General features: G+C 53.0%; 1 protein-coding gene across 1 annotated transcript; it reads left to right on the top strand.

The window, feature by feature from the left end:
* Nucleotides 1–108: 108 nt before the first annotated feature.
* Nucleotides 109–22423, top strand: PCDH1 (protocadherin 1). The gene is made up of 5 exons (XM_080919964.1): nt 109–253; nt 8259–9121; nt 12169–14364; nt 19361–19580; nt 21688–22423. Exons 2-5 carry the CDS (start codon nt 8285–8287, stop codon nt 22083–22085), a joined length of 3651 nt encoding a protein of 1216 aa, XP_080776090.1. The 5' UTR covers nt 109–253; nt 8259–8284; the 3' UTR covers nt 22086–22423.
* The last annotated feature ends 422 nt before the right edge of the window (nt 22424–22845 follow it).

Here is a 22845-nt window from a genome sequence, read left to right as displayed (position 1 = left end):
GAGGGGGCGGGCCGGCTGTGCGCTCCGCTCTCTGCTGGCTCCTCCGCCGTCGCCGCCGCCGCTGCCGCCTCACACACTAGCGGAGCGGGAGCGCGGTGAGGACGCGAAGCCGCCGGGCTGCTGCGCCCACAGCCAGCCGGAGCCGGAGCCTGAACCGCAGTGCCAGCCCCAGCCGTGTAGAGCCGCAGCCCGCACCGGGGCCGGCGGCGGCTCACGGACAGCGGGGCGGGCGACCGGTGCTGCCCCGAGGCGGGTAAGGATCTGGCGGCGGAGGCTCGGGGCCCAGAGCGGCCATGGCCGGCGGGAGCTGAGGGAGGGGCGCTCGGTGGAGTGAGGAGACCGGGGCCCAGTCGATGCCCAGCGTGCCGGGACTGAGGCGGAGGCCGCTGGGACACCGAGTGGGGGGTTGTGGCTAGGGCTCCCTGGCCTGTAAGGTCCAGTGCAAGAAGCGGAGAGAAGGGAGGGGGTGCCGAGTTGGACCCCAGCCCCGGCGTCCGCACCCGGGCGCGCTCCAAGCCGCGGGGATGAGAGACTCCAGGAGCGCGCTGAATGGAGAAGGTTTCGGGGGAGCGCAAGGCCCTCAGCTCAGCCGGGGGCTGCCGGAGGACTAGGAAAGCTAGGAACCTTATCCACGACACACACACACTTGTTGGGCGATTTGCTTGGCTCACTCAGGCGCTTCCAGCTCGTCGCGGACACCTGGAAGAGCCACACCACAGACACATACACACATACATTCATCCGTACATATGTGAGCACAGACATACCTCCCGCACACCAGCGCCCACTGGGGCACAGTCACCAGCTTAGAATCTGCTTCGGCGCCTGCACGATCAGCAGCGGGGACACACAACCCGTGGCCATAGATAGCTACAGCACAATCGAGTGTGATACTGAGCAATGCCAGACACACAAACACAACCTCATGCCTTTCTGCACGAATATAACTGCCTCGTTCCCTACACATACGGCCGAAGGAACACACCCTAACATAAATGGTTGCCCACTCCTTGACCAGGACATAGGTATACAGCACAGGTCTTCCTTGTGCCTCTACTGCACCCACACATACACAACCCAGTGTCTCATAACACACGCCTTGATAGCACACACCCTAACAGAGAGGTACCTACAGCAGCGCCTCACAAACAGAATTCACTGCTTCAAGCATCTTAACACTGGTTGTCACACATACCTTACACCAACAGTGTCACATTACACTCTGCAGCGCGCGCTCGCGCACGCACACGCACACTCATACACACGCGCACACACACACCACACTTCAACTCTCCCTGGCCAGATTCCCTCGGGAGAAGCCTCCAGGCTCTCCTAGAGAGCACCCAGAGCCCTGTCACCTCAATCGGGACTTTGTTATTGTAAATATCGTCACAACTGGGCCCCCCGGGCCGGCCAGACCGGCTTCTCAGCGACACCTCCCCCCACTTCCACTCCGGGGCCTGACCGGCTGGGTATTCCGGGAACAAGCTGGACCTGACAGGCCGCGCCATGCCGCCACCCTGGAGCTGTGTGTCCCTAGATCCCTTTGCACAACACTAGAGAAGGTGTTTGAGACCTTTTTCTGGCCATTTAGCTGCTTCCTCCGAGCCACCTGGGTCCCTAGCACACCTAGGTCCCTCACACCTGGGTGCCCCTCTACCGGGGCCCGGTTGCAGGCCAGTCCGGTGTGGCGACAAAGCCTCGGGGCCAGAATGGAGACCGCAGCATGCGCAGAAGAAAAACTGGTAGGTGAATAGGACTCTCGTTCCTTCCTCCGGCCGCTCTTTGGTAGTTGAGGCTTCTGGCCTCAGTTTCCCCAGGAGTGAGGGTAACTATTCCTTCAGCAGGGAAAACGAGTGACGCTGAGGCCATCGAGGACTGAGTGCGGGGCAAGTACCCCGTTTCTGCCGCCTTGAGAGGATCGGTTTTATGAGAATGTCCCCGCCCGGCCAGGCTCGCGGCTTTGTGATTCCGGCGCCGGCTTCCTCCCTGCCCCCCTCCCGGCGCCCGCTGCGCTGCTCCCGCCGGCGCCGGCTTGTGGGGGACCTAGGCGGAGGCCGGAGATGCGGGAGAGAAGGGATTCCCCGCGGCGGTCCTGAAGGCGAGGGACGCAAGTGGCCGCCCGGCCTAAGAGAGTTCTTACTATACTGCGCCTCACCTAGTCTCACCTTGGGCTCCAGGAGGCCAGGCGTCACCCTGGTGGGGGCGGGGATGGCAACCAAAACCTTAGGAGCGGCCGCCGTCCCCTACTACACATAAACACACACAACACACAGACTCTAGGCGTCCTCTGGGAGCAGGCGCACGGGCGTGCTTGGGTGTGTGCGGAGAGTGCTCACTGACCGAGAAGGTGAGGACTAGGGCTGCTCATGCTGGTTAACCCAAGACTTAGACCTGGAAGGTGTGGTGTTTCTCCCAGCACCGCCTGGACCTGTACAAGCCAGAAGGTATTTGTGGCAGCCTTCGAGGTCTAGTATGTGAGAGCGCCTGGGTAGGGGGATCCTCGGTGGTGCTGGAACCTTTAGTAACCAGGCTAGGGCAGAGGATACATACGTTCCAGGAAAGAATTTATGAGACCTCAAAAAGGATGAAAAGCAGAGTAGGGGGAACAGGCCGGGGCTCTGGAGCGGCCTCAGCTAGTCGCTTTCTTCTCCCACCTCTAGTTCCATATTAGAAGGCACTAGCTGTAAAGGAGTATCTTGCAGCTCTGGGTACTTCTGCAGAAGCTGGACAAGAGACACTGTGTGGAATGGTGTCCACATAGGTGGGGAGTAGCTAAGAGAATCTGGGGGTTCCTGTTCTGATGTGGGGTGAGAGGTGCCCCTTGACAGGAACAAAGGTAGTTGGTGTTGCAGAGGCTGATTTTGTTAAACACTGTATTGAGCAGATACTGTTTCCCAGTGCCCATTGCGTGCAGTAGTAGAACACGCACTATCTTTTCTTTCACGGGCTAGCATATTCGTTCATTGATTCACTGAGCCACAGAGCACCTACTATGTGCCGGGTGGTGAAGTAAAAGGCTCTATCACAGGACTGGGAGACTTACATATCTGTCTGTCTTTCGGTGTGTCTGATCTCATTATTTCTCTCAAAAAACTTCAAGAGGCAGGTTTTTTTTTTTTTTTTTTTTTTTTTTTTTTTATGTATTCCATTTGTTTATCTAGTCTATCTGTGTGCACACATACATTTGGAGGTCAGAAAATGACTTTCAATGGTCAGTTTTCTCTTTCCACTCTGTAGGTCTCAGGAATTTAAACTACAGTCATCAGGCTTGAGGACAAGCCCCTTTATCCACTGAGCCATCTTGCTTGCCCAAGAGGCAGGGTCTCTTCCCCCGCCCCCCTCCCCCACACTGCACCCCATTTGATAATACAGAAATAAGGTCACACAACTGGGAAGTGTTGGGGTGAGGGTTTGAACTCAGCAATCTGGTTCAAGAATGCAGGGGCCTGGAAACCTGCAGAGGCTAATAGCGGGTTCTGGAAGATGGGGAAGAAGAACTGTACTGCTCTCTGTGGGAAGCCCCTGAGCAGTTCCACCCCATGCAGCTCTGCTTGCTTACCCTCCGCCCAGGCTCTCTGATGGTCCCTTTGTACTTTGGTGTTTTGAGCTTGCAGCACCAGCGACTGTTTTGTAATGGTGCCTGCCGGGGCAGGTGTGGAGGTCAGGGGCTTCAGAGCTGACCTACTCATCGAACAGTAAAAACTGTTCACACAGCATCCAGCAAGAAGTGAACCTTGGTCCCAAAGTGGTGTGGAGACACAGGTTCCAAGTGAACCCTCGCCTGTCCTCATGCCTCATGTGTCTCAGATGTTGACATAAGATGGGGTTTCCTTCGACCTTTCGGAACCCTTGTCCCTCACTCCCACACCTCTGATGTTTTTTGGCTCCTCAGTCCTGATGGGATGGATCGGTGTTGTCAGGGTCTTGGGCACCTCTGTCACTAGGTGAAGAGGCACCCTTGCCTAGGAAGGCAGCCCAGGCAGATAAGGTACTAATCGCTTCAAAGGCCGCCGCCTGAGACTAATGACTCCCCACACCAACCGCCTAGGACAAAGTTCAGTAGTGTTGGGGGTAGGGATGTGGAAAGGCCTCTTTACTGCCTCTCCCGGCCCTTCCTGGCAGGTCACGTGACTCTACAGCTGCAAATGGCTGGGAGCTTAGGTTCCCTCCTAGTCAGGCCAGGTTGGCAGTCCAGGGTTGAGTGAGCTGTGATAAATGTAGGGAATGCCATGCTTCAGCTTCTGTTGAGTCTTTCCAAATCCAGTCTTTAAGGTGGGAAGAGATGCTCTTTCATAGATCCACCCTTTCATAACCGGCTATCACCTAGAGTGTTTAACATAGTTTTGAGTCTGGATGGGGTACAGTGGGCACTCGTTTGAGCCCAGCACTCAGGAGGCAGAGTCAGATAGATCTCTGAGTTAAGGCCAACCTGGTCTACAGATTGAGTTCCAGGTGAGCCAGGGCTACACAGAGAGACTTTGTCTTGAAAAACAGGAAAAAAAGATTTGGGGAGAGTGCTGTAATAAAAATATCAATTTCGAATGACTGGGAGGCTTCACTAAGATGTTCAGCAGTGCACTAGTAGAACCTTAATTTGTTGGGGTGGTGGAAGTGACTATGTGATGATACATAGTTTGCATGGCTTAAGCTCTTTTTCTACCAGCCTCCCAGGGTTGTTTTCCCAGACCATTGTATTACAATTGCCTACGGGGGTTCTGCAGACCCCACCTTCCCATCTAAATTCCTAAGGGTAGGGCCAGATAATCCTTAGTTTGGAAGAACTCTCCAAGCACTTCAAGAACCTAAACCCTCCTTAACACTTGTCCCCATTCTGGGGACCCTCTCTTACCACCCCATCCCCAGAGCTTCCTTAGACTGTGCCTTGCCCAGTGAAAAGCCTTTCTGAACTGTAGCTGGCTAGAGGCAAAGTAAGGTCTTAAAAGGGGAAGTGGGCCTGAGAGGACTAAGGGTTTTGTGAGGGTTGTGATTCCAAGATAGGAAGAGAGCTCTGAGTGAGAGGCATAGTGTTTTGCTATCAAATTGGTCATAAATCAAAATCACAGACCCTTCTTTTTGTCGCCAAATTTTGTGAACAAACATATTCCTAGAAAAATCTTGCTTGATGACGTTGTGTAGTTCTCTAAGGCGATGTGACCTCCGAAACACAAACTCTTCTCCATCAGGGGGTGGGGCGTCTAAATGAAGAAGCTTTTTAGATAGTCCTCTGGAGATTCATTGCAGCACCCTGATATTCCTTCTCCTTTAAAGAGAGTGAGCTATAGCCAAGAAGAGGCATGGACACTTATCTGGTGAAGGTCTCACAGGTTCAGGAGGGATCTATGTTTGCAGAAGGCGCCCCAAGTTTGGTGACCATTTGCCCAGTGTCTACCACAGAGTTGACTCTGAATGGAGATTTGCATTTTATCCCAATAGATTCCTAAGGGATTGGCAAGTAGGCAAGTGAGTTGACCAAGGCTGTCAAGATCTAAATCCAGGCAACTAAAATAACCCCCAACACACAAGAATCATTTACTTCAGGCCTACTGTGTGTCAGGTCCAATGCTAGATGACACAGTAAACGATTATAGGATTACAGGCACCAGTTTAAGGCCAGCCTAGTTGACTACATGTTCTGAATTCCTGGACAACCTGGTTTACAGTGTATGAGACCCTGCCTCAAGAAATGCTCTCTCTTCATAGTTCTGTAGGAAAGATAAACATTAGCCAATTTTCCAAATAGACCAGTAACTACAAATGTGCTAAGTGCTTTGAAAGAAAAGACCATTTGTTGAGTGCTTTCATTGTTATAAACATTTAGCCTACATGAACTCAAACCCACTGGGAAATACATGGTATCGTCTCCATTTGACAGATGAAAAAAAATTGAGGCGTTGAATTGTTTGCTCCAGGAAGTAGGCAGCTGGGGCTGAAGTCACACCCCAGATTCACGAAGTCGTACATATGCCAAATGGGTACACAGAGGTAACCCAGCAAACTGGCAGTCCCTGAGCTAGAGCCAGTGTTACAGCAGATGGACCCTGTCTTTAGAGCTGTGCTCTAGTGTCCAGAGCACAGCCTAGCAGCACATCTTAAGTGACTGCTATGCCTTTGTTGAGTATGTGAGCAACTAGCATATACTACATTTTACCAAACTTCAGCACTGGGGCAGTGAGTGAGGGGGATGAGGGAGACTGTGGACTCTTGTCCCTTTGGAATGTCTGGCGTCTTCTTCCTGGGGAGACAGAGGACACAAGAATAGGTGCCCAATATTGTAACTGAACAAACAGGGCCGGGCGGTGTCCGGGGCAGCCCAGTGATTCATTGCCTGAGGATTGCACTAGACAATAAGTGGCTGTGACTTAGAGGAGGAGAGGTCACTGTGGGCTGGAGAGGCTTAGGAAGGCATTGTAGGGTTGCGGGAGGAGGCAGAACCTGTCTTCAGTGGGATGGGCATGATTAGTGTCAGGCCTGGGATAGAAACTAAAGGGATGGGGAAAACAAATGGAACGTGAGGTCTCTTCCTCCCTACAGAAATGCTGGACAGAAACCTGGGATTTGAATAGAGGAAGGGTTCATCATGGTTGAGGGTTTTTTTGGGGGTGACGGGGTGAAAGATCAATGACCAGGACTGTACTGACAGGTCTGATAACATGGGCAGATGGACAGCCTCAGAACAGGGTGACGAAAGAGGCAGCTATTGTAATGGTGGTGTAACTTGTAGAGTGCTCACAGTACAGCCCTTCCTGGAAGGTTCTGAGGTCGGCAGACAGGAGGGTGTGACATACACTGGACTGGTTAGCACTGGGGAAGGGATGTCTGCAGGGGTTAAACAGGAGCCGAAGCCAGCTGTGACAGTGCACATCTGTAATCCCAGCATTCTGAACGCTGAGTCAGGAGTTCAAGGATAGCCTGGGATACCTAGTGAGACGTTGTCTAAAAAAAGACAAGATCTGTGCATGTGGCTCAGTGGTAGACCATTTGTCAAGCATGTGTGGTGCCTTGTGCTCAATTCTCAGCACTGGGGGAAAAAATAAAAGAAACCAGGAGGCGGATGATCATCTGGAGAGCAGAGGGGGTGGGACAGGGAAGAGCTGACAGTGTCATTGAAGTTCTGGCCCAGTTAGACCTGCTAAGCTCTCTGTTGCTTAGGACAGGCTAGGGCAGCTCCCAATGACAATTGAGGGTCAGTCACTCCTAACCCCAATCCTGACCTTCATTCCTTCTACACACCTGCCCATTGGCAGCAGGCAGCAAGAAGTGCTGGGAACCCTCTGTGTGTGTGTGTGTGTGTGTGTGTGTGTGTGTGTGTGGACATATTTGTAGGGAAATCAGGGAGGACACCCATTCAATTGTAATATTTTTTAACAATTCTTTTTATTATATTTATTTGGGGAGAAGTACATGTCACAGAAATCATTTGGTGTCAGAGGATAATTTACAAGAGCCCGGTGTGGGTTCTACATCTCCCGATGTGGGTTCTAGGGACTGAACACCAGTCTTCAGGCTTGGCAGTAGGTACCTTTATGCACCGAGCCCTACCGCTAGCCATTTTCACAAGATTATTGGCATTCAACTGTGGGGCTGGGGAACACTGGGTATTGTGGATGCTTTTTGTCAAAAATGGAGGATTTGTTTGGGGTTATAATACCTTATACACAGGAAAGAAAGATGGAATACTGTTCTTCAGTTAGCATGGGTGGGAAGTATGGACAAGTAGTCAGCGGCAAGGCTTCCAATGAGTGTGGGGCGGCTGTCTCCCAGGGTCCGGGCGTGTCTGAGGGGTGAGTGCTGCTGCTTTTGCGCTACAGATGTGGGGCGGAGTGCTCCAACTGGAGCTGTCCCAGGCCTAACCCTTCCACTTGCTTTTGCTCCCTATCTCAGTATCAGGGTAATTACCATGGGTGACTAAGGCAAGATGCTGGTGAGAAGGAGGCGTTGTGCAAAGCTTAGAGCTGAAAGCGGATGGGGGGCGGTACCCAGGGAACGTCAGCTGGGTAAGGGCGTGCCATGGGCAGGAGCCGCTGTAGACCTGCCGGTCGCTTTATCAACTTCTCCAGCTGGGTCATACACAGCTGCTGCACCCCACTGTGGGTGAGGCTCTTGGTTCTGGAATCACAGTTCTGGGCTAGGATTGACTCTCCTTTTGTGGGAGAATGGCGTCTCAGCGGGTGAGGGAGAGTAGGGGGTGGCTCTGGCAACCTTCAGAGTCAGTTTCTTCTTGTAGCTGACGGTTTCTACTTTGTGTTCTCTTGTAGTTCTCCTGATTCTGGAGCCTGCCAGGATGGGGCCTCTGAGGCCCAGCCCAGGGCCTGGGGGGCAGCGGTTGCTGCTGCCCCCCTTACTGCTGGCACTGCTGCTCCTATTGGCTCCGTCTGCCAGCTATACCACGCAGGTCGTATACAAGGTGCCGGAGGAACAGCCACCCAACACCCTCATTGGGAGCCTTGCCGCTGACTACGGTTTGCCAGACGTGGGTCATCTTTATAAACTAGAGGTAGGTGCTCCATATCTTCGAGTGGATGGCAAGACTGGAGACATTTTCACCACAGAGACCTCCATTGATCGAGAGGGGCTCCGTGAATGCCAGAACCAGAACTATGGGAATCCCTGTATCCTGGAGTTTGAGGTGTCAATCACGGACCTCGTGCAGAACGGCAGCCCCCGGCTGCTAGAGGGACAGATAGAGGTGCAAGACATCAATGACAACACGCCGAACTTTGCCTCACCGGTCATCACCCTGGCTATCCCCGAGAACACCAACATCGGCTCGCTCTTTCCCATCCCACTGGCCACAGACCGTGACGCTGGCCCCAATGGCGTAGCATCCTATGAGCTGCAGGCTGGGCCTGAGGCCCAGGAGCTATTTGGACTGCAGGTGGCTGAGGACCAGGAGGAGAAGCAGCCACAGCTCATTGTCATGGGCAACCTGGACCGTGAACGTTGGGACTCCTACGACCTCACCATCAAGGTGCAGGATGGCGGCAGTCCTCCACGTGCCAGCAGCGCCCTGCTTCGTGTCACTGTGCTTGATACAAATGACAACGCTCCCAAGTTCGAGCGGCCTACCTACGAAGCTGAGCTGTCCGAGAATAGTCCCATTGGCCACTCGGTCATCCAGGTGAGAGGCACACTCCATCTAACCTGTCAGGGTGAGCCACCTTTAGAGATGGGATCCGCCAAAAGCAGGTAGAAGATCCTTTCACTTGGGGAAATAACAAAACAGAATACTGTGGGACTTGCCCTTCCTTCTCCCCAGCCCCAGCCAAAGCAGAATTTCTCACCAGCTCCCTCTCCTCCACTTTAACAAGTGGTACTTTCTTCCACTGTCAAACTACTTAGATGACAGCGACAGAGCTTCTCAAGAGCCTCATACCTCCCCATCAGCCTCAACTTAGGGAAACTTCCAGGAAGTGAAATTGCTCCAAGCCTAGGGAGTGCCCTCTCCTTGATCAAGGAACTCATCTTTTGCCCAGTAGATTCTCACCTACCATGAGAGTATCCATCCTCCCACCCAGGAGCAGGTCCCTTTAGCCGGGTGAGATTTTTCCTTTAGCTGAAGCCACCTCACTATGCTCCTGCCCAAGTCCTGGGATTCAGTCAGAAGGCTCCTCACTTGGCAAATCTCATAGTCAGTTCGTACACTTCCCTCCTTCCCCAGCCATAGGGCGCCATTGGTGTGTGATGTTTAAGCTGGTTGCAGAGGGCCCAGTAACTCTTTGAAAGTTCTCATGGGAACTGCCCCGGGGGCTGGGCAGCAGCTTGGTGGGGCTTGGGCCTGGGAGGGAGCAGAGAAGCGTCCCTGCAGACAGGTGGGTGTATCTCCCTTTGTCATCTCTGCCCTTGGCCTCCTGCCAGACCATCTTCTTTCTCCTTCCCCACGGGCTGAAGCTACCTCTCTCTGTATCCACCAAGTGAGCAAACCAAAGAGAGTTCAGCTGGCCTGGACACCGTTACCCAACCTGAGCGACCCTTCGTTCTAGGTCCAGAAGCCCAAGTGAGTGGGTGGCAGTTTTTATCTTTTCTAGAGGCTGGTGGACTAGAATACAGAAACGAGGCTGAGAAAGAATAGAAAGACAGCCCTTCAGAATGGTGAATAGTAATAGCCTCGGTGCCAGGCGCTGTTCTAAATGCACTGTGTGTATTATATAATTTAATCCTTATAGTACAAGGTAAGCGAGCATTCCCTACTTTATAGACGGGAAACTGAGTCCATAGAGATTTCTAAACTTGCTTGAGGTCAGAGCCCACCTTAGCCCATGCCCAGTAGTCTGTCTTTACATCGTCTCGGTGAGATGACACAGGAAAGGCAGTCTTAGAGGTTGGCAGTGCTAAAGAGTGGGTAGGAAAGAACAGGCGGTGGAAAGAGGCAGAGTCAGAACGCAGCAAGAGTGGGACGCCAGGAGGCACAGACAGAAACAAAGATGGGCGTGGGGGGAGGAGAGCGCTAAGAACTGAGGTGACCAGTCTAGAGACAGGGAGGCCGAGGAGGGAGAGCTGGTGATGGACGCTGGGCTGGGGTGGAGAGAAAGCTGGAGGTTTGCCTTCAAAAGTGTGAAGAGGCAAAGCTGGCTCACGCCTTTAACCCCAGTCCTGGGACGCAAAGGCAGGAAGATCTCTGAGTTCGAGGCCAACCTGGTCTACAGAGTGAGTTCCAGGACAGCCAGAGCCACACAGAGAAACCATGTTTTGGGGGTGGGGGCTGTTCAAAGGGACACCAGGGTGGCTGGGAGCCCTTGACCAGGAGTCTCCTCTGTAGAGAAGCCTTGACAGGAACGCCCTTCCCTTCCTAAGGAGAAGGATGGAAATTCAACAGTGGCATGAGGGCCTTCTAGGTACAGTGCTCAGCACTGTAATCGGATTCTTTAGAAACAGATGGCTGGGTAAATGAATGAATGAAGGATTGACAGACAGATCAAAAGAAAAGAGGAATTACTTAACACGTGCCATGTTCCACTCAATATTAGGTATTATTTCTTTATTATCCCATTTAACCCTCATCACGAGCTTATGAAATATGTTCTATTATTCTTCCCCATTTTATATATTTGTAGAGTGAGGCCTGGGAAGATTAAATAATTGGCCCAAAGCCATATAATTAATTGGAAAGCAGTAGAGCTGGGGTTTGAACTCAAGGCTTTCATTTTGCTCCTTCGAGACTGCCAAGATATGCCTACTCCTCCTTCCCACCCTCTCCCCCTGACACACACACACACACACACACACACACACACACACACACACTGCATTGCATTCTGTTTGGATGTAAATACTGCATGACCATTTCCACCTGGCTTCTGTTGCCCCATTACCACCCATGTTTGTATAGACTTGGTCCTAGTGCAGGGCGGCATTGGCGTGGGAGGGCGTGCCCACTGCAAAGGGACAGGCAGTTCATTGTTTGGTGCTGGAAGCCCAGCCCGCTGCCAGCAGGCTCTGTGGCCTGCACCAGCCCCTCCCTTCTGGCCTCAGGCTCAGGCCGGATTCCTCCACTGGTGTCTTGCCAGCAGCAGACAACAGTTAAGGAGCTACAGAAACAGGTTTCCCCAGTTTGACAGCAGTGGCTGGGTTGGGCCTGCTGGGCTCTTTCTGACCCGTATCTCTACCTGGCTGCTTTCAATAGAAATCCCCTCAACTGGGGCCTCTAGCTTGGGCATAGGGGTCTCCATTGATGCGGTGCACACACATGAACAAGCACACCTTCTCCAACCCAAATAAAACCACAGCTTACAGTCACACACTTGTGTGTAAGAATGTCACATGCCTGCACACAAGGTATGCACATAAGTGTATGCATGCTTACCATCTTCACTGCTCAAACCCTTTCTCATCCTTTCAGAAGGCTGTGGGGGAGGGACAGTTCATTTGTCTGAAATGCTCGGTAGCTCCTCATCTCTGTGCTTAGGTGGACTTGCTCAAATGAAGAATAGAATATAATTCTGCCCAGTCCTGGTGATACAGCATCACTAAGAAGGATTTGCAAGCTGCATCTGGTCTCTTTAGGAAAATAGGTTAGTGGTGTCTACCATAGTGCCTAGCCTAGGGGGAAGACTGTACCACGTTCCGCTTATGGAAAGGGTGCTGGGTTAGCTTCATCGATGTGCCTGTGGGAAAGGACATTAGCAGTGTGTGCATCTTAGCTTACTAATCTGTCCCTGTTTCCTGTAGGTGAAAGCTAATGACTCGGACCAAGGTGCCAATGCGGAGATCGACTATACGTTCCACCAGGCACCTGAGGTTGTCAGGCGCCTTTTGCGACTAGACAGAAACACTGGACTTATCACCGTCCAGGGCCCCGTGGATCGTGAGGATCTAAGCACGCTGCGTTTCTCAGTGCTCGCCAAGGACCGAGGTGCCAACCCCAAGAGTGCCCGTGCCCAGGTAGTTGTGACTGTGAAAGACATGAATGACAATGCCCCGACCATTGAGATCCGGGGCATAGGGCTGGTGACTCATCAAGATGGAATGGCTAACATATCAGAGGACGTGGCTGAGGAGACCGCTGTGGCCTTGGTGCAGGTGTCTGATCGAGATGAGGGAGAGAATGCAGCTGTCACCTGTGTAGTCGCAGGTGATGTGCCCTTCCAGCTACGCCAGGCCAGCGAGACAGGCAGCGACAGCAAGAAAAAGTATTTTCTGCAGACCACCACCCCTCTTGACTATGAGAAAGTCAAAGACTACACCATCGAGATCGTGGCTGTGGACTCCGGCAACCCTCCACTCTCCAGCACCAACTCCCTCAAGGTGCAGGTGGTAGACATCAATGACAATGCCCCTGTCTTCACCCAGAGCGTCACTGAAGTCGCCTTCCCAGAAAACAACAAGCCTGGTGAAGTGGTGGCCGAGGTCACGGCCAGTGATGCTGACTCTGGCTCTAACGCGGAGCTGGTGTACTCTCTGGAGCCTGAGCCGGCTGCCCAAGGGCTCTTCACCATCTCACCTGAGAACGGAGAGATCCGGGTGAAGACATCGCTGGATCGGGAACAGAGAGACAGCTATGAGCTGAAGGTGGTGGCAGCCGACCGGGGCAGTCCCAGCCTTCAGGGCACCGCCACGGTCCTTGTCAATGTGCTTGACTGTAATGACAATGACCCCAAATTTATGCTGAGTGGCTACAACTTCTCAGTGATGGAGAACATGCCAGCTCTGAGTCCAGTGGGTATGGTGACTGTCATTGATGGAGACAAGGGGGAGAATGCCCGGGTGCAGCTCTCAGTAGAGCAGGACAATGGTGACTTTGTTATCCAGAATGGCACAGGCACCATCTTATCCAGTTTGAGCTTCGATCGGGAGCAGCAGAGTACCTACACGTTCCAACTGAAGGCTGTAGACGGTGGTGTCCCACCTCGTTCGGCGTATGTCGGTGTCACCATCAATGTGTTGGACGAGAATGACAATGCACCCTTTATCACTGCCCCCTCCAACACATCTCACCGACTGCTGACCCCGCAGACACGTCTCGGTGAGACAGTCAGCCAGGTGACAGCGGAGGACATTGACTCTGGTATCAACGCTGAGCTGACCTACAGCATCGCTGGAGGTAACCCTTATGGGCTCTTCCAGATTGGATCACATTCAGGCGCCATCACCCTGGAGAAGGAGATCGAACGGCGCCACCATGGGTTACACCGCCTCGTGGTGAAGGTCAGCGACCGAGGCAAGCCCCCTCGCTATGGCACAGCCTTGGTCCATCTTTACGTCAACGAGACCTTAGCCAATCGCACGCTGCTAGAGACCCTCCTTGTCCATAGCCTGGACACGCCCCTGGATATTGACATCGCTGGGGATCCAGAATATGAGCGCTCCAAGCAGCGTGGCAACATTCTCTTCGGAGTTGTCGCCGGAGTGGTGGCCGTCGCCTTACTTATCGCCCTGGCAGTACTCGTGCGCTACTGCCGGCAGCGGGAGGCCAAGAGTGGCTACCAGGCTGGTAAGAAGGAGACTAAGGACCTGTACGCCCCTAAGCCCAGCGGCAAAGCTGCTAAGGGAAGCAAGAGCAAGGGGAAGAAAAGCAAGTCACCGAAACCTGTGAAGCCAGTGGAGGATGAGGATGACACTGGGCTACAGAAGTCCCTCAAGTTCAACCTAATGAGCGATGCCCCTGGGGACAGTCCCCGAATCCACCTACCCCTCAACTACCCACCAGGCAGCCCCGACTTGGGACGCCATTACCGCTCCAACTCCCCACTGCCTTCTATTCAGCTGCAACCCCAGTCACCCTCGGCCTCCAAGAAGCACCAGGTGGTGCAGGACCTGCCGCCTGCAAACACATTTGTGGGCACTGGGGACACCACGTCCACGGGCTCCGAGCAGTACTCCGACTACAGCTATCGCACCAACCCCCCCAAATATCCCAGCAAGCAGGTAGGCCAGCCCTTTCGGCTTAGCACGCCCCAGCCCCCACCCCACCCCTACCATGGGGCCATCTGGACCGAGGTGTGGGAGTGATAGAGCAGGTGTGTCTTGCCTGCCTTGAGCAACTAGATCATGTGGGAGCATCCTGAGCTAACTGTGGGAGGTGGGAACACTGGTCTCTGGGAACTGAGGCCCTAACTAAGGACCCTTCTGCCTTGCCCGGAAATGGAGGGTTAGGCTGAGTGGAAACTGGTAGGGGGCTTTGTGTGTCTTCCCTGCCCCTCCCCACAAGGGAGAAGTCTGTGACTTGTCAGATCCCAGTATGCTGAACTAGCTACTGGGTCTTTCAGGTGGAGCTAATGATGGGCAGGTTTATAGGTTTGGAGACAGAAGGGCACAGGCGGAGATGGGAGAAAACTACTTCAAACCTGGGTCTCTATTGGAGATCAGCTATGTAGGTGCTTCTTTGGAGGGGACACGGAAGACCTAGAATCTGGGTGGGGACTCTGCTGGAGGGGGGAGGGAACCTCCTCACTTGTGCCTTCTATATGTACCGTGTATTAACTTCTTCCTCATCCCCAGACCCCGGGGGCTGGCCCCACATCCCCTACCCCAGCCCTATTCATGTGGCCCCACAATAAAGTTCTCTATTTTTTGAGTTTTGGTTTCTTATTTTCTTGGAACTGAGAGAAGCAGCGAGAGAGACTGGAAGTAGCTTTGTTCTGAAATCCTACCTTGATTTCATCATGTGTCCCCTTTATCCCTCCCTGCCCATTTTATTCCAGCCCTATCTTAGCCTATCATCTCTGGCCTACCCCAACACCCATTTCCATGTCTGGAGAAACCTTGAGCTTTCAAATGGAGGGGTACGCAGCATGCTCCCTCAACCCATGTTCAGAAGAGGCTGTCTCCCTCGTCCAAGACAGTTTTTCCCCATCTGTCTACATGGAGTAGCTTCTGGGAGATAACAGAGCATCTGTGTGGGGTGGCAGTCAGCCTTCCTGCCCCAGGTGAAGCCAGAGAACCTTTTCATTACACCATCTACCGTCCCTCAGGGCAAGATCTTCCCCAAAGTCCCTTTCCCAGCCTCTTTATCACACCAACAACGTAGCAATTAGCTGGCCCTGCCCTGTGTCTCGCCATGATTACCAGCCTAGGCTCCAGATAGGGAGGTCCCTGGGAGAAACAGGTGCTTCTCCACACAGCCCACTTTGTACCCTCATACTTAAGTAGGCCATTGTCATAGGATGAGGTGTCCCAGCTCTGCCTTCTGTCCAAGGTCCCCTCCCTCCCCTTCCTTCACCTCTGTACTCTAGCCAGAACTGCCAGCTAGCTCTCTCTCTCCCTCCGTCTCTCACTTCTTGCTCTCCTGAGTCTTCCCTGTCTCTGGTTGTGCCTGAGGGAAGTTAAGTTGTGGGTGAGGGGCCTCCTGCCCTGGGGGAGTCTCTGAGGCCAGAGGCAACTTATCTCCATGGTGACCAAAGAGGCTTGAGACACTCCCAGAAGGACCAAGGTGCCAGCTTTCTTTTTTTTTGTTCCATCTATAAACTCCCAAAAGCCCTGGGGTACCCCCAAAGTGAAAAGACAACCTGAAGAATTTGGAGGAGCAGGATGTGGGGAGGTCTATCTAGCTACGACTTCTCTCTCCTGAGAAGTCAGGCTCTGTCAGGTGACCTCCAGGAACTCCTGACCTCACACTTCCATTTCTGCCTGGCGACCGATGAGTCTTCCTTTCTTTCTAGTTCGCTGATCCTTTTATTTCTTCAAGGTTTAAAGGCTCGTCCCTCACTGGGATCCAACTCAACCCATTCGTGGGACCATACTGAATGCTTCCTGCCAACATTTGAATATTACCAAACCACACTACCTGTTGTCATCATCAGAACATATAAGCCAAGTTTCTACTGCATGCTCTGCATGGTACTCGGCTTTGATAGAAAAAAAAAATGGTTACAAGTGAAATGAATCTTAGGTGACAAGTGAAAAGGCCATAGGATTTTTTTTTTTTTTTTTTTTTTTTTTTTTTGAGTCAACTGGGTTTCATTATGTAGCCTTGAATGGCCCAGAGCTTGCTATGTGTACCTGGCTGGCGTCGAACTCAGAGATCCACTGCCCTTGCCTTCCTAGTGCCTGAATTAACTCATGGGCCATCACGTTGGATTATGTGGAGCTTGTATTACTGTTATTCTTTCCCATTTTGGGAAGCCTTGATAGGTGCCAGGTACCATATGTGAATTCACTCAGCGCTCATGACTTTGTGACACGGGCCAGTTTATTATAGTTATTTCACATAAGTGAAAACCAGCCATTGATGGAGTCAGAATTTAAGCACATAGCATCGGGGAGTCTGATTTCCAGAGTCTGCCATTATCTGCTATACAATTAAAAGATGATTTCATGATTAAGTTAGCAAGAGACTAGCTATCACATTAGCCTATAAAAGGTTCTGCAAAACCCTGCAACGAAGGGTGAACTTGTTAAACTTGTATAGCTGAGTTTCCCACATTGGTTTGACTTTAATGCCTCCTCTTACTTTTAGGATATAATATGGGGAAATAGAAATGGGCTTCTGGGAGAATAGGAACCCAGAGCCAGCTTGTCAGTGATGGGTAGGATTTGGGTAGACCCTTGCCTAGGATCACTGTGTGGACAGCTCTTAAAGCAGGGATGAGTATGACCAGGTTGGAAGCAAAAAGGGAGTGGAAGGGGACCATTCTGGTTGAACTGCAAGCTGTAGGAGAAAGGAAAGTGAACTTGGACACCTTGCTAAGGGAAGGAAAGTCCCTTCTGTCTGTTTCCCAGAGGAACGGAAGTTTAGAAAGAGCACTGCTCTGCTTATCCTGTGTAAAGTCCTAGCTCAGTTCCCATTTTGTACTGGGGTTGGGGGTTGGGAGTGGAGGGTAAGCAACGGACCACTACGGATAGCAGTGAGGATGACGGGTGGATGGATTTGGCTGAATTTAAGGAGAGAGGGCCAGTAATAGCCAAGATCCTACTTGATAGGGAGTGGGGTTGGGGATGAGGGAGAAACTCCCAGGATTCCCAGGTGGGTATCAGCTCTCTGAGTGTGGGTGATGGGATAGTAATGAGCTCACTGCCTGTGTGGAAGACAAATCGATGAAAAATAATTTCATTTCAGACATGTTGGATCGGGAGGGTCTGTAGTAGCCCATGAAATGCTTATCAAGGTCTCGGGACCCTCAGGACTGGAGACTGAGTGATTTAGGACCTGGTCTTTTAAGATTTGATAGAATTGCCCAAGCAGTTAAAGTTGAGAATAATCACCCAGCTTTTCACTGGGAAAAAAAATGAAGTAAAAGATAAACAAAACCCCTGGGGAAAAGCCAAGGGACTTACCCACATGCAGGACCAAAGGATTTGATTACCAGGTTCTTTAGAGAAGGGCTACCCTGTGCCTTTGAGGACCATCCTCGAGCCCATTTATCCCAACACTGGATGGACCTTGCTCCTGTATAAGCTGCCCCCAAGGGGCAGGTCAGTTTTAGAGAGTTCCTCGTTTGGGATCAGATGGGTTCTTGAAAACATTGGGAGGTACAGTGGGCTGCCTTTCTACTGTTGTGAAGTTCTGTGTCCTAATACCCCAATACCCCAACCCTGACCCTAAACCCCAGACATTAATAGAGGGTGCAGAAGGGCTGGGGAGTGGGAGTGTGTGCTCACAAACTTGAGATAATCTCTTTTGAATATTTCCTTGACCTCTTATGAAAGGGCCACAAAGCTGAGACAAAAGGTGCTTCTATCCTGGAGGATTTGTCTGTTGACTCAATAACAGGACCTGGGCCTTGTTACTCCTCTGGCCTCCAGGGGCCCAGGATCTGTGCCCTCACCAACTCCTAATTTCTGGTTGGCAGGAAAACCAGTGGAGGTCCCAGGTGGGTGGCTTGATGGCTCTGCCAAGTGCCAGGCTGAGGTTGCCAGGTTTCTGGTCTGATCGTTAACCCGTGGCAGGCAAACAGGACTTACTGGCAGGAAACAGCCTGTCACCATTCCATCCTCCCGATGCCAGCACCCAAGTCTACACTTGTCTGGTTCCACCAAGCAGGAGGTCCCTCCTAGATCTCTTCATTTCCTAGAGGGGTCTCCCTGAAGAAGAGCCTTCCCAATCCTTGATGGGTGTTACCTGCACTACCAGACAGGGTCTTGCCCTCCAAAGCCCCTTTTCTGACATGGGGCATTGGGAGGTTCCAATTATGTTCTCTGACACCACAGGTTTGACTTCTTAACAGGTTCTCTCTCCTCTTTCCATCTGCTCCCACACCCAGGCCTCTATGAAGGGATTTTTGGGGGGCAGGGGTGAGGTCTCAGTATGATGGGTCTTTGAGGTTTCAGCACTACAGATTTGGTCTGAGGAACAAGATGCAAGAGGTTTGTACCTTTTGGATGGAGGCAATGACACACGTTTCAGAGCAGTGAGGCAGGTGAGGAACCCAAGCCTAGAAGGCACACTTAGACTCTTCTGTGCAGAGGAGCTGTTTGGGAATTAGAAGTCCTATGCTTTCAGGGAAGCTGTTTGAGAAGCTTGAGACCTGTGCTGGTGTTTAGAGGCCAGGTTGGCATCTGGAGTTGGCTGAGACTATGCTGTCTTGCTCTTGGGCTCTACTCTTTACGGGCACTTCTGTTTGGAAAGGCAAGGGAGGCTATGCCTGTACTGGGAAGCTGGGCTAGGCCTAGAAAGGCTGTGCTGAAATGATGTAGTGCTGGGTTAGAGGTGGGATGGCTATCTGGGGACTGTGATAATAGTGGGACCTATGCTCTGTTGGGACTTTCAGTGTGTGGACTTGGCTGCACTGGGAACTCGCCTCAAATTCTGAGGCATCTCTGCTAGAGGTTGTGCTTTCCGGGGCCTTTGCTGTACTATGGGGCTGGGCCTCTTTTTGGCTGCTGGTGCTGAGGCCTGGGAGGCTCTTGTTGGGCTTGGGGACTGGTGCTGGGTCCCACGGAGGAGGCTAGCCAGCCAAGAGTAACACTGTTCTCTCCCCCACAGTTACCTCACCGCCGTGTCACCTTCTCGGCCACCAGTCAGGCCCAGGAGCTGCAGGACCCATCACAGCACAGTTATTATGACAGTGGCCTGGAAGAGTCTGAAACGCCATCTAGCAAGTCATCCTCAGGCCCCCGACTTGGTCCCCTGGCCCTCCCCGAGGACCACTATGAGCGCACCACCCCTGACGGCAGCATAGGTGAAATGGAGCACCCTGAGAATGGTGAGGATCCTCAAGCAGGCTGAGGCACCCCAGGGATGAGTAAAATCCAAAAGGGTGATGATGCTTTAAAACTAGCCTCCAAGTCCTGAGCTCTGTCTCTGTGTACCATAAGCACCAAATCCTTAAGATATGTTTACTCATTTTCTCCTCGCCTGAGAACTTTGTGACACTCAAGTTACAGTCGGTCGGGGAAACAGTCTCAGGGAAGGGTCGGGGTTTCTGCAACTTGCCCAAAGCTATACATCTGGAAAGTAATAAACCTCAAAGGGATTTATATCTAAATCCAACTCCAAGGCCTTTGGCTTCAGCATCACCTTACACTACCTACTGGCCACGGGGATCCTGGCAATGGTGACCAGGAGGTTCAGATAATGGTTAGGAAGCTGGAAGGGGGATGGTGGTCCCCAAATGCTTGGGAGAATTTGAGATGAGAACATGTTCTCATGATGCTCTGAGGAACTCAGGGAGGGACAAACTCTTCCCTTGCCCCAGGAGAAGAGTGGGAGAAGGTTTGGTTAAGGAAGAGCCAGGGGAGAGAAAGTCTGGGAAGCTGGGCCTAGACTGTCTAAGGGGGTTGGAGCTGGAGGAGAGGTGAGTGTGGGAATGGATGGTGAAATATATTGTAAGAGTGTGCTGGTGCTGCACATGTGTGTGTGCACAGGTGTGTGTGTGTGAGAGAGAGAGAGAAGGCATCCGTGGCAGCCTGTGGATAAGCCAGCCCTTGGGATAGAAAGACCGACTTAGAGCTGTCCTTGGGCCTCAGACCTCTCTCAGTCCAAAAGATGAGACATCCCAGGCTTCACCCTGAGTCATAGGACCCCCGTCTAACCTCCCAGGCCCTGGGCCCAGAGCACCCTCTGCCCCCTCTCCTGCCACTCCATGCGTGACCTCATACCAGTCTCGTCCTTTTTGTGCCCGCGCAGAGCCGGCTGGCCGGAGCAGGCCCTGAGGCAGAGTGCCAGGTAGGTGGGAGCTGCTCTGGGGTCTGGGGTCTATGGGACTCGCCCCAGCACCCAGCCCCGCCCACCAGTGCTCTGTGCCATACTGGGTCCCCCAAGGCTGATATAGCTTTGGCACTTTGAGGGTTAACAACAAGAGGATCCCCTCCTCACCGTACATTGGCAGGAGGCCAAGCTAGGGTGGGTTGTTGCTGGGGGAGCCCCTGCCCCAGGCAGAGCTTCTCAGTCATGTCCCTGAGGAGGGTCACTGCCTGGTACTGTCCCTGAGTGAGGGTGGCACAGGGGCAGCTGTGACAGGAAGTGCTCATGGCCCAGCCGTTCCCATGGAGACTTTCGCTGCCCAGCAACCATACTGGCTACTGCTGATGTCAGGCGGCCAATTCCTGTTCCCGTGGGTGTTCTGGGCAGGGATCTGGGGGCAAGGCCAGGGTGGTGGATGGTGAGGGGCTGGTGTGAGGTGGGCAGGGGCTGCATGTGTATGCTTGGTGTGTGTGTGTGTGTGTGTGTGTGTGTGTGTGTGTGTGTGCTTATGTGTGTACAGCCCACATAGAAGCTTGTCTCCTCCCCCTTTCCCCTTCCGCTTTAAAGTAAAACATTGCTCAGCTAGGGTGGGGTGGGGCTTTAAGGCAGCTGGAAGCATGTAAGGCTTGAGGGGACTTGGAAGGTATGTGCAGTCCTTGTCTGGGGACAGAAGTGTCTGATGGAGTAGATTCATATGACCATGACTCTTACGTGTGGGGGGGGGGCTCTAAATTACAATGCGGTATCTTCAATCCTACCTGAAGGTGGAATTCCTTGATTGAACCTGTCTGGAGTCAGGTGAGGGTTCATATAGATGAGCTGTTTGTGCACCTATCTGAAGGCAGATTTGGCGTGTGAGAGAGAAGAGTTCCGGAGAGTAGGTGAGGCTGAAAGAACAGCACCTACGTAAGGGGAATGGGGGACTGACCTAGAGGGCAGAGAGTAGTGACATCGGGCCACAGGTAGATAAGGAAGGCTGTGCTTGCCTGAGGGATGTGTGCTTCTGAGCTCGGTGGGCAGGAGGAACCGCACCCCAGTTCAGAAGCAGAATGTGTATGATGAGAGACCACGGAGCAGAGCTTTTTTTGAGGTTGCCATCCCTAATGGCTGTTTTTGCTCTCTTGCAGACCTCCGTCCTTTGCCCGACGTCGCCATGACGGGCACATGTACCCGGGAGTGCAGCGAATTTGGTCACTCTGACACATGCTGGATGCCTGGCCAGTCGTCTCCCAGCCGCCGGACCAAGAGCAGCGCCCTCAAACTCTCCACCTTCGTGCCTTACCAGGACCGAGGAGGGCAGGAGCCTGCGGGCGCCGGAAGCCCCAGCCCCCCGGAAGACCGGAACACCAAAACGGCCCCCGTGCGCCTCCTGCCCTCCTACAGTGCCTTCTCCCACAGTAGCCATGACTCCTGCAAGGACTCGGCCACCTTGGAGGAAATTCCCTTGACCCAGACCTCGGACTTCCCACCCACAGCCACACCGGCATCTGCCCAGACCGCCGCCAAGCGTGAGATCTACCTGTGAGCCCCCTTCTGGCCGGCGGCCACCCCTCCCCCAATCGCCGGCCAGCTCCCAACTGGGTCTATTCCAGGACCCCACTCCTTCCCTCCAGCGTGGACTCTGTGGCCAGGGCCCGATCCGCGGGAATACTGGCTTCAAGACCACGTTGGCCCTTGCCCCCATGCAGGGTCCAAGTCCTTTCCCCCACTCCTACCCCTTAGCTCCAAGGAGCCCCTTCTTCCCCCACTATGGGGCTCCACCCAGCGGATGCCCTTGAGGGCTCCTCTGCAGTGACTGGGCTCCCTTCCATCTACTTCTAGGGAGCACCCCCTTGCTTTGGGCAGATGGTGGAGTCAAGAGTGGGCAGCACACTTTAAGTCATTGTTTCCTGTATGGCTGACCAGGGCAGTGTAGCCTTGCCGCTGGGTAAACTAAGGGACTTACTCCCTGGGAATGCTCAAAGGAAACTTTCCACCACCAGGGGCTCTCTGAAGGGCTTTTGTTACCAAAGGTGGGGTGGGGATTGGGGTAAGAGTGCTGTGAAGGCCTCTTCCGGTACTGCTCCTGGGCTGGCCCACCTGCCTGTCACAGGCTCATGCCTCATCCCATCTGGGCACCCCTTTCCCTGCTGGTCTTGCGGTGTCTGTATATAAGGACCTTGGAATGATGTCCCCCATTTCTGCCTGATTTGCAACTTTTCTTGTTGATGTTGTGTTGTCTTGGGGGGCCCCTCTGGGGGGGACCTGCCCTGTGCCCCTCCTCTCTGCCGCAGTGCCCCCCAGGC

The sequence above is a fragment of the Micromys minutus genome, assembly GCF_963924665.1.
Source record: "Micromys minutus genome assembly, chromosome: 8".
Lineage (NCBI taxonomy): Eukaryota > Metazoa > Chordata > Mammalia > Rodentia > Muridae > Micromys > Micromys minutus.
The sequence above is the reverse complement of the archived record's forward strand: the minus strand, read 5'-3'. Positions and strand labels throughout refer to the sequence as shown.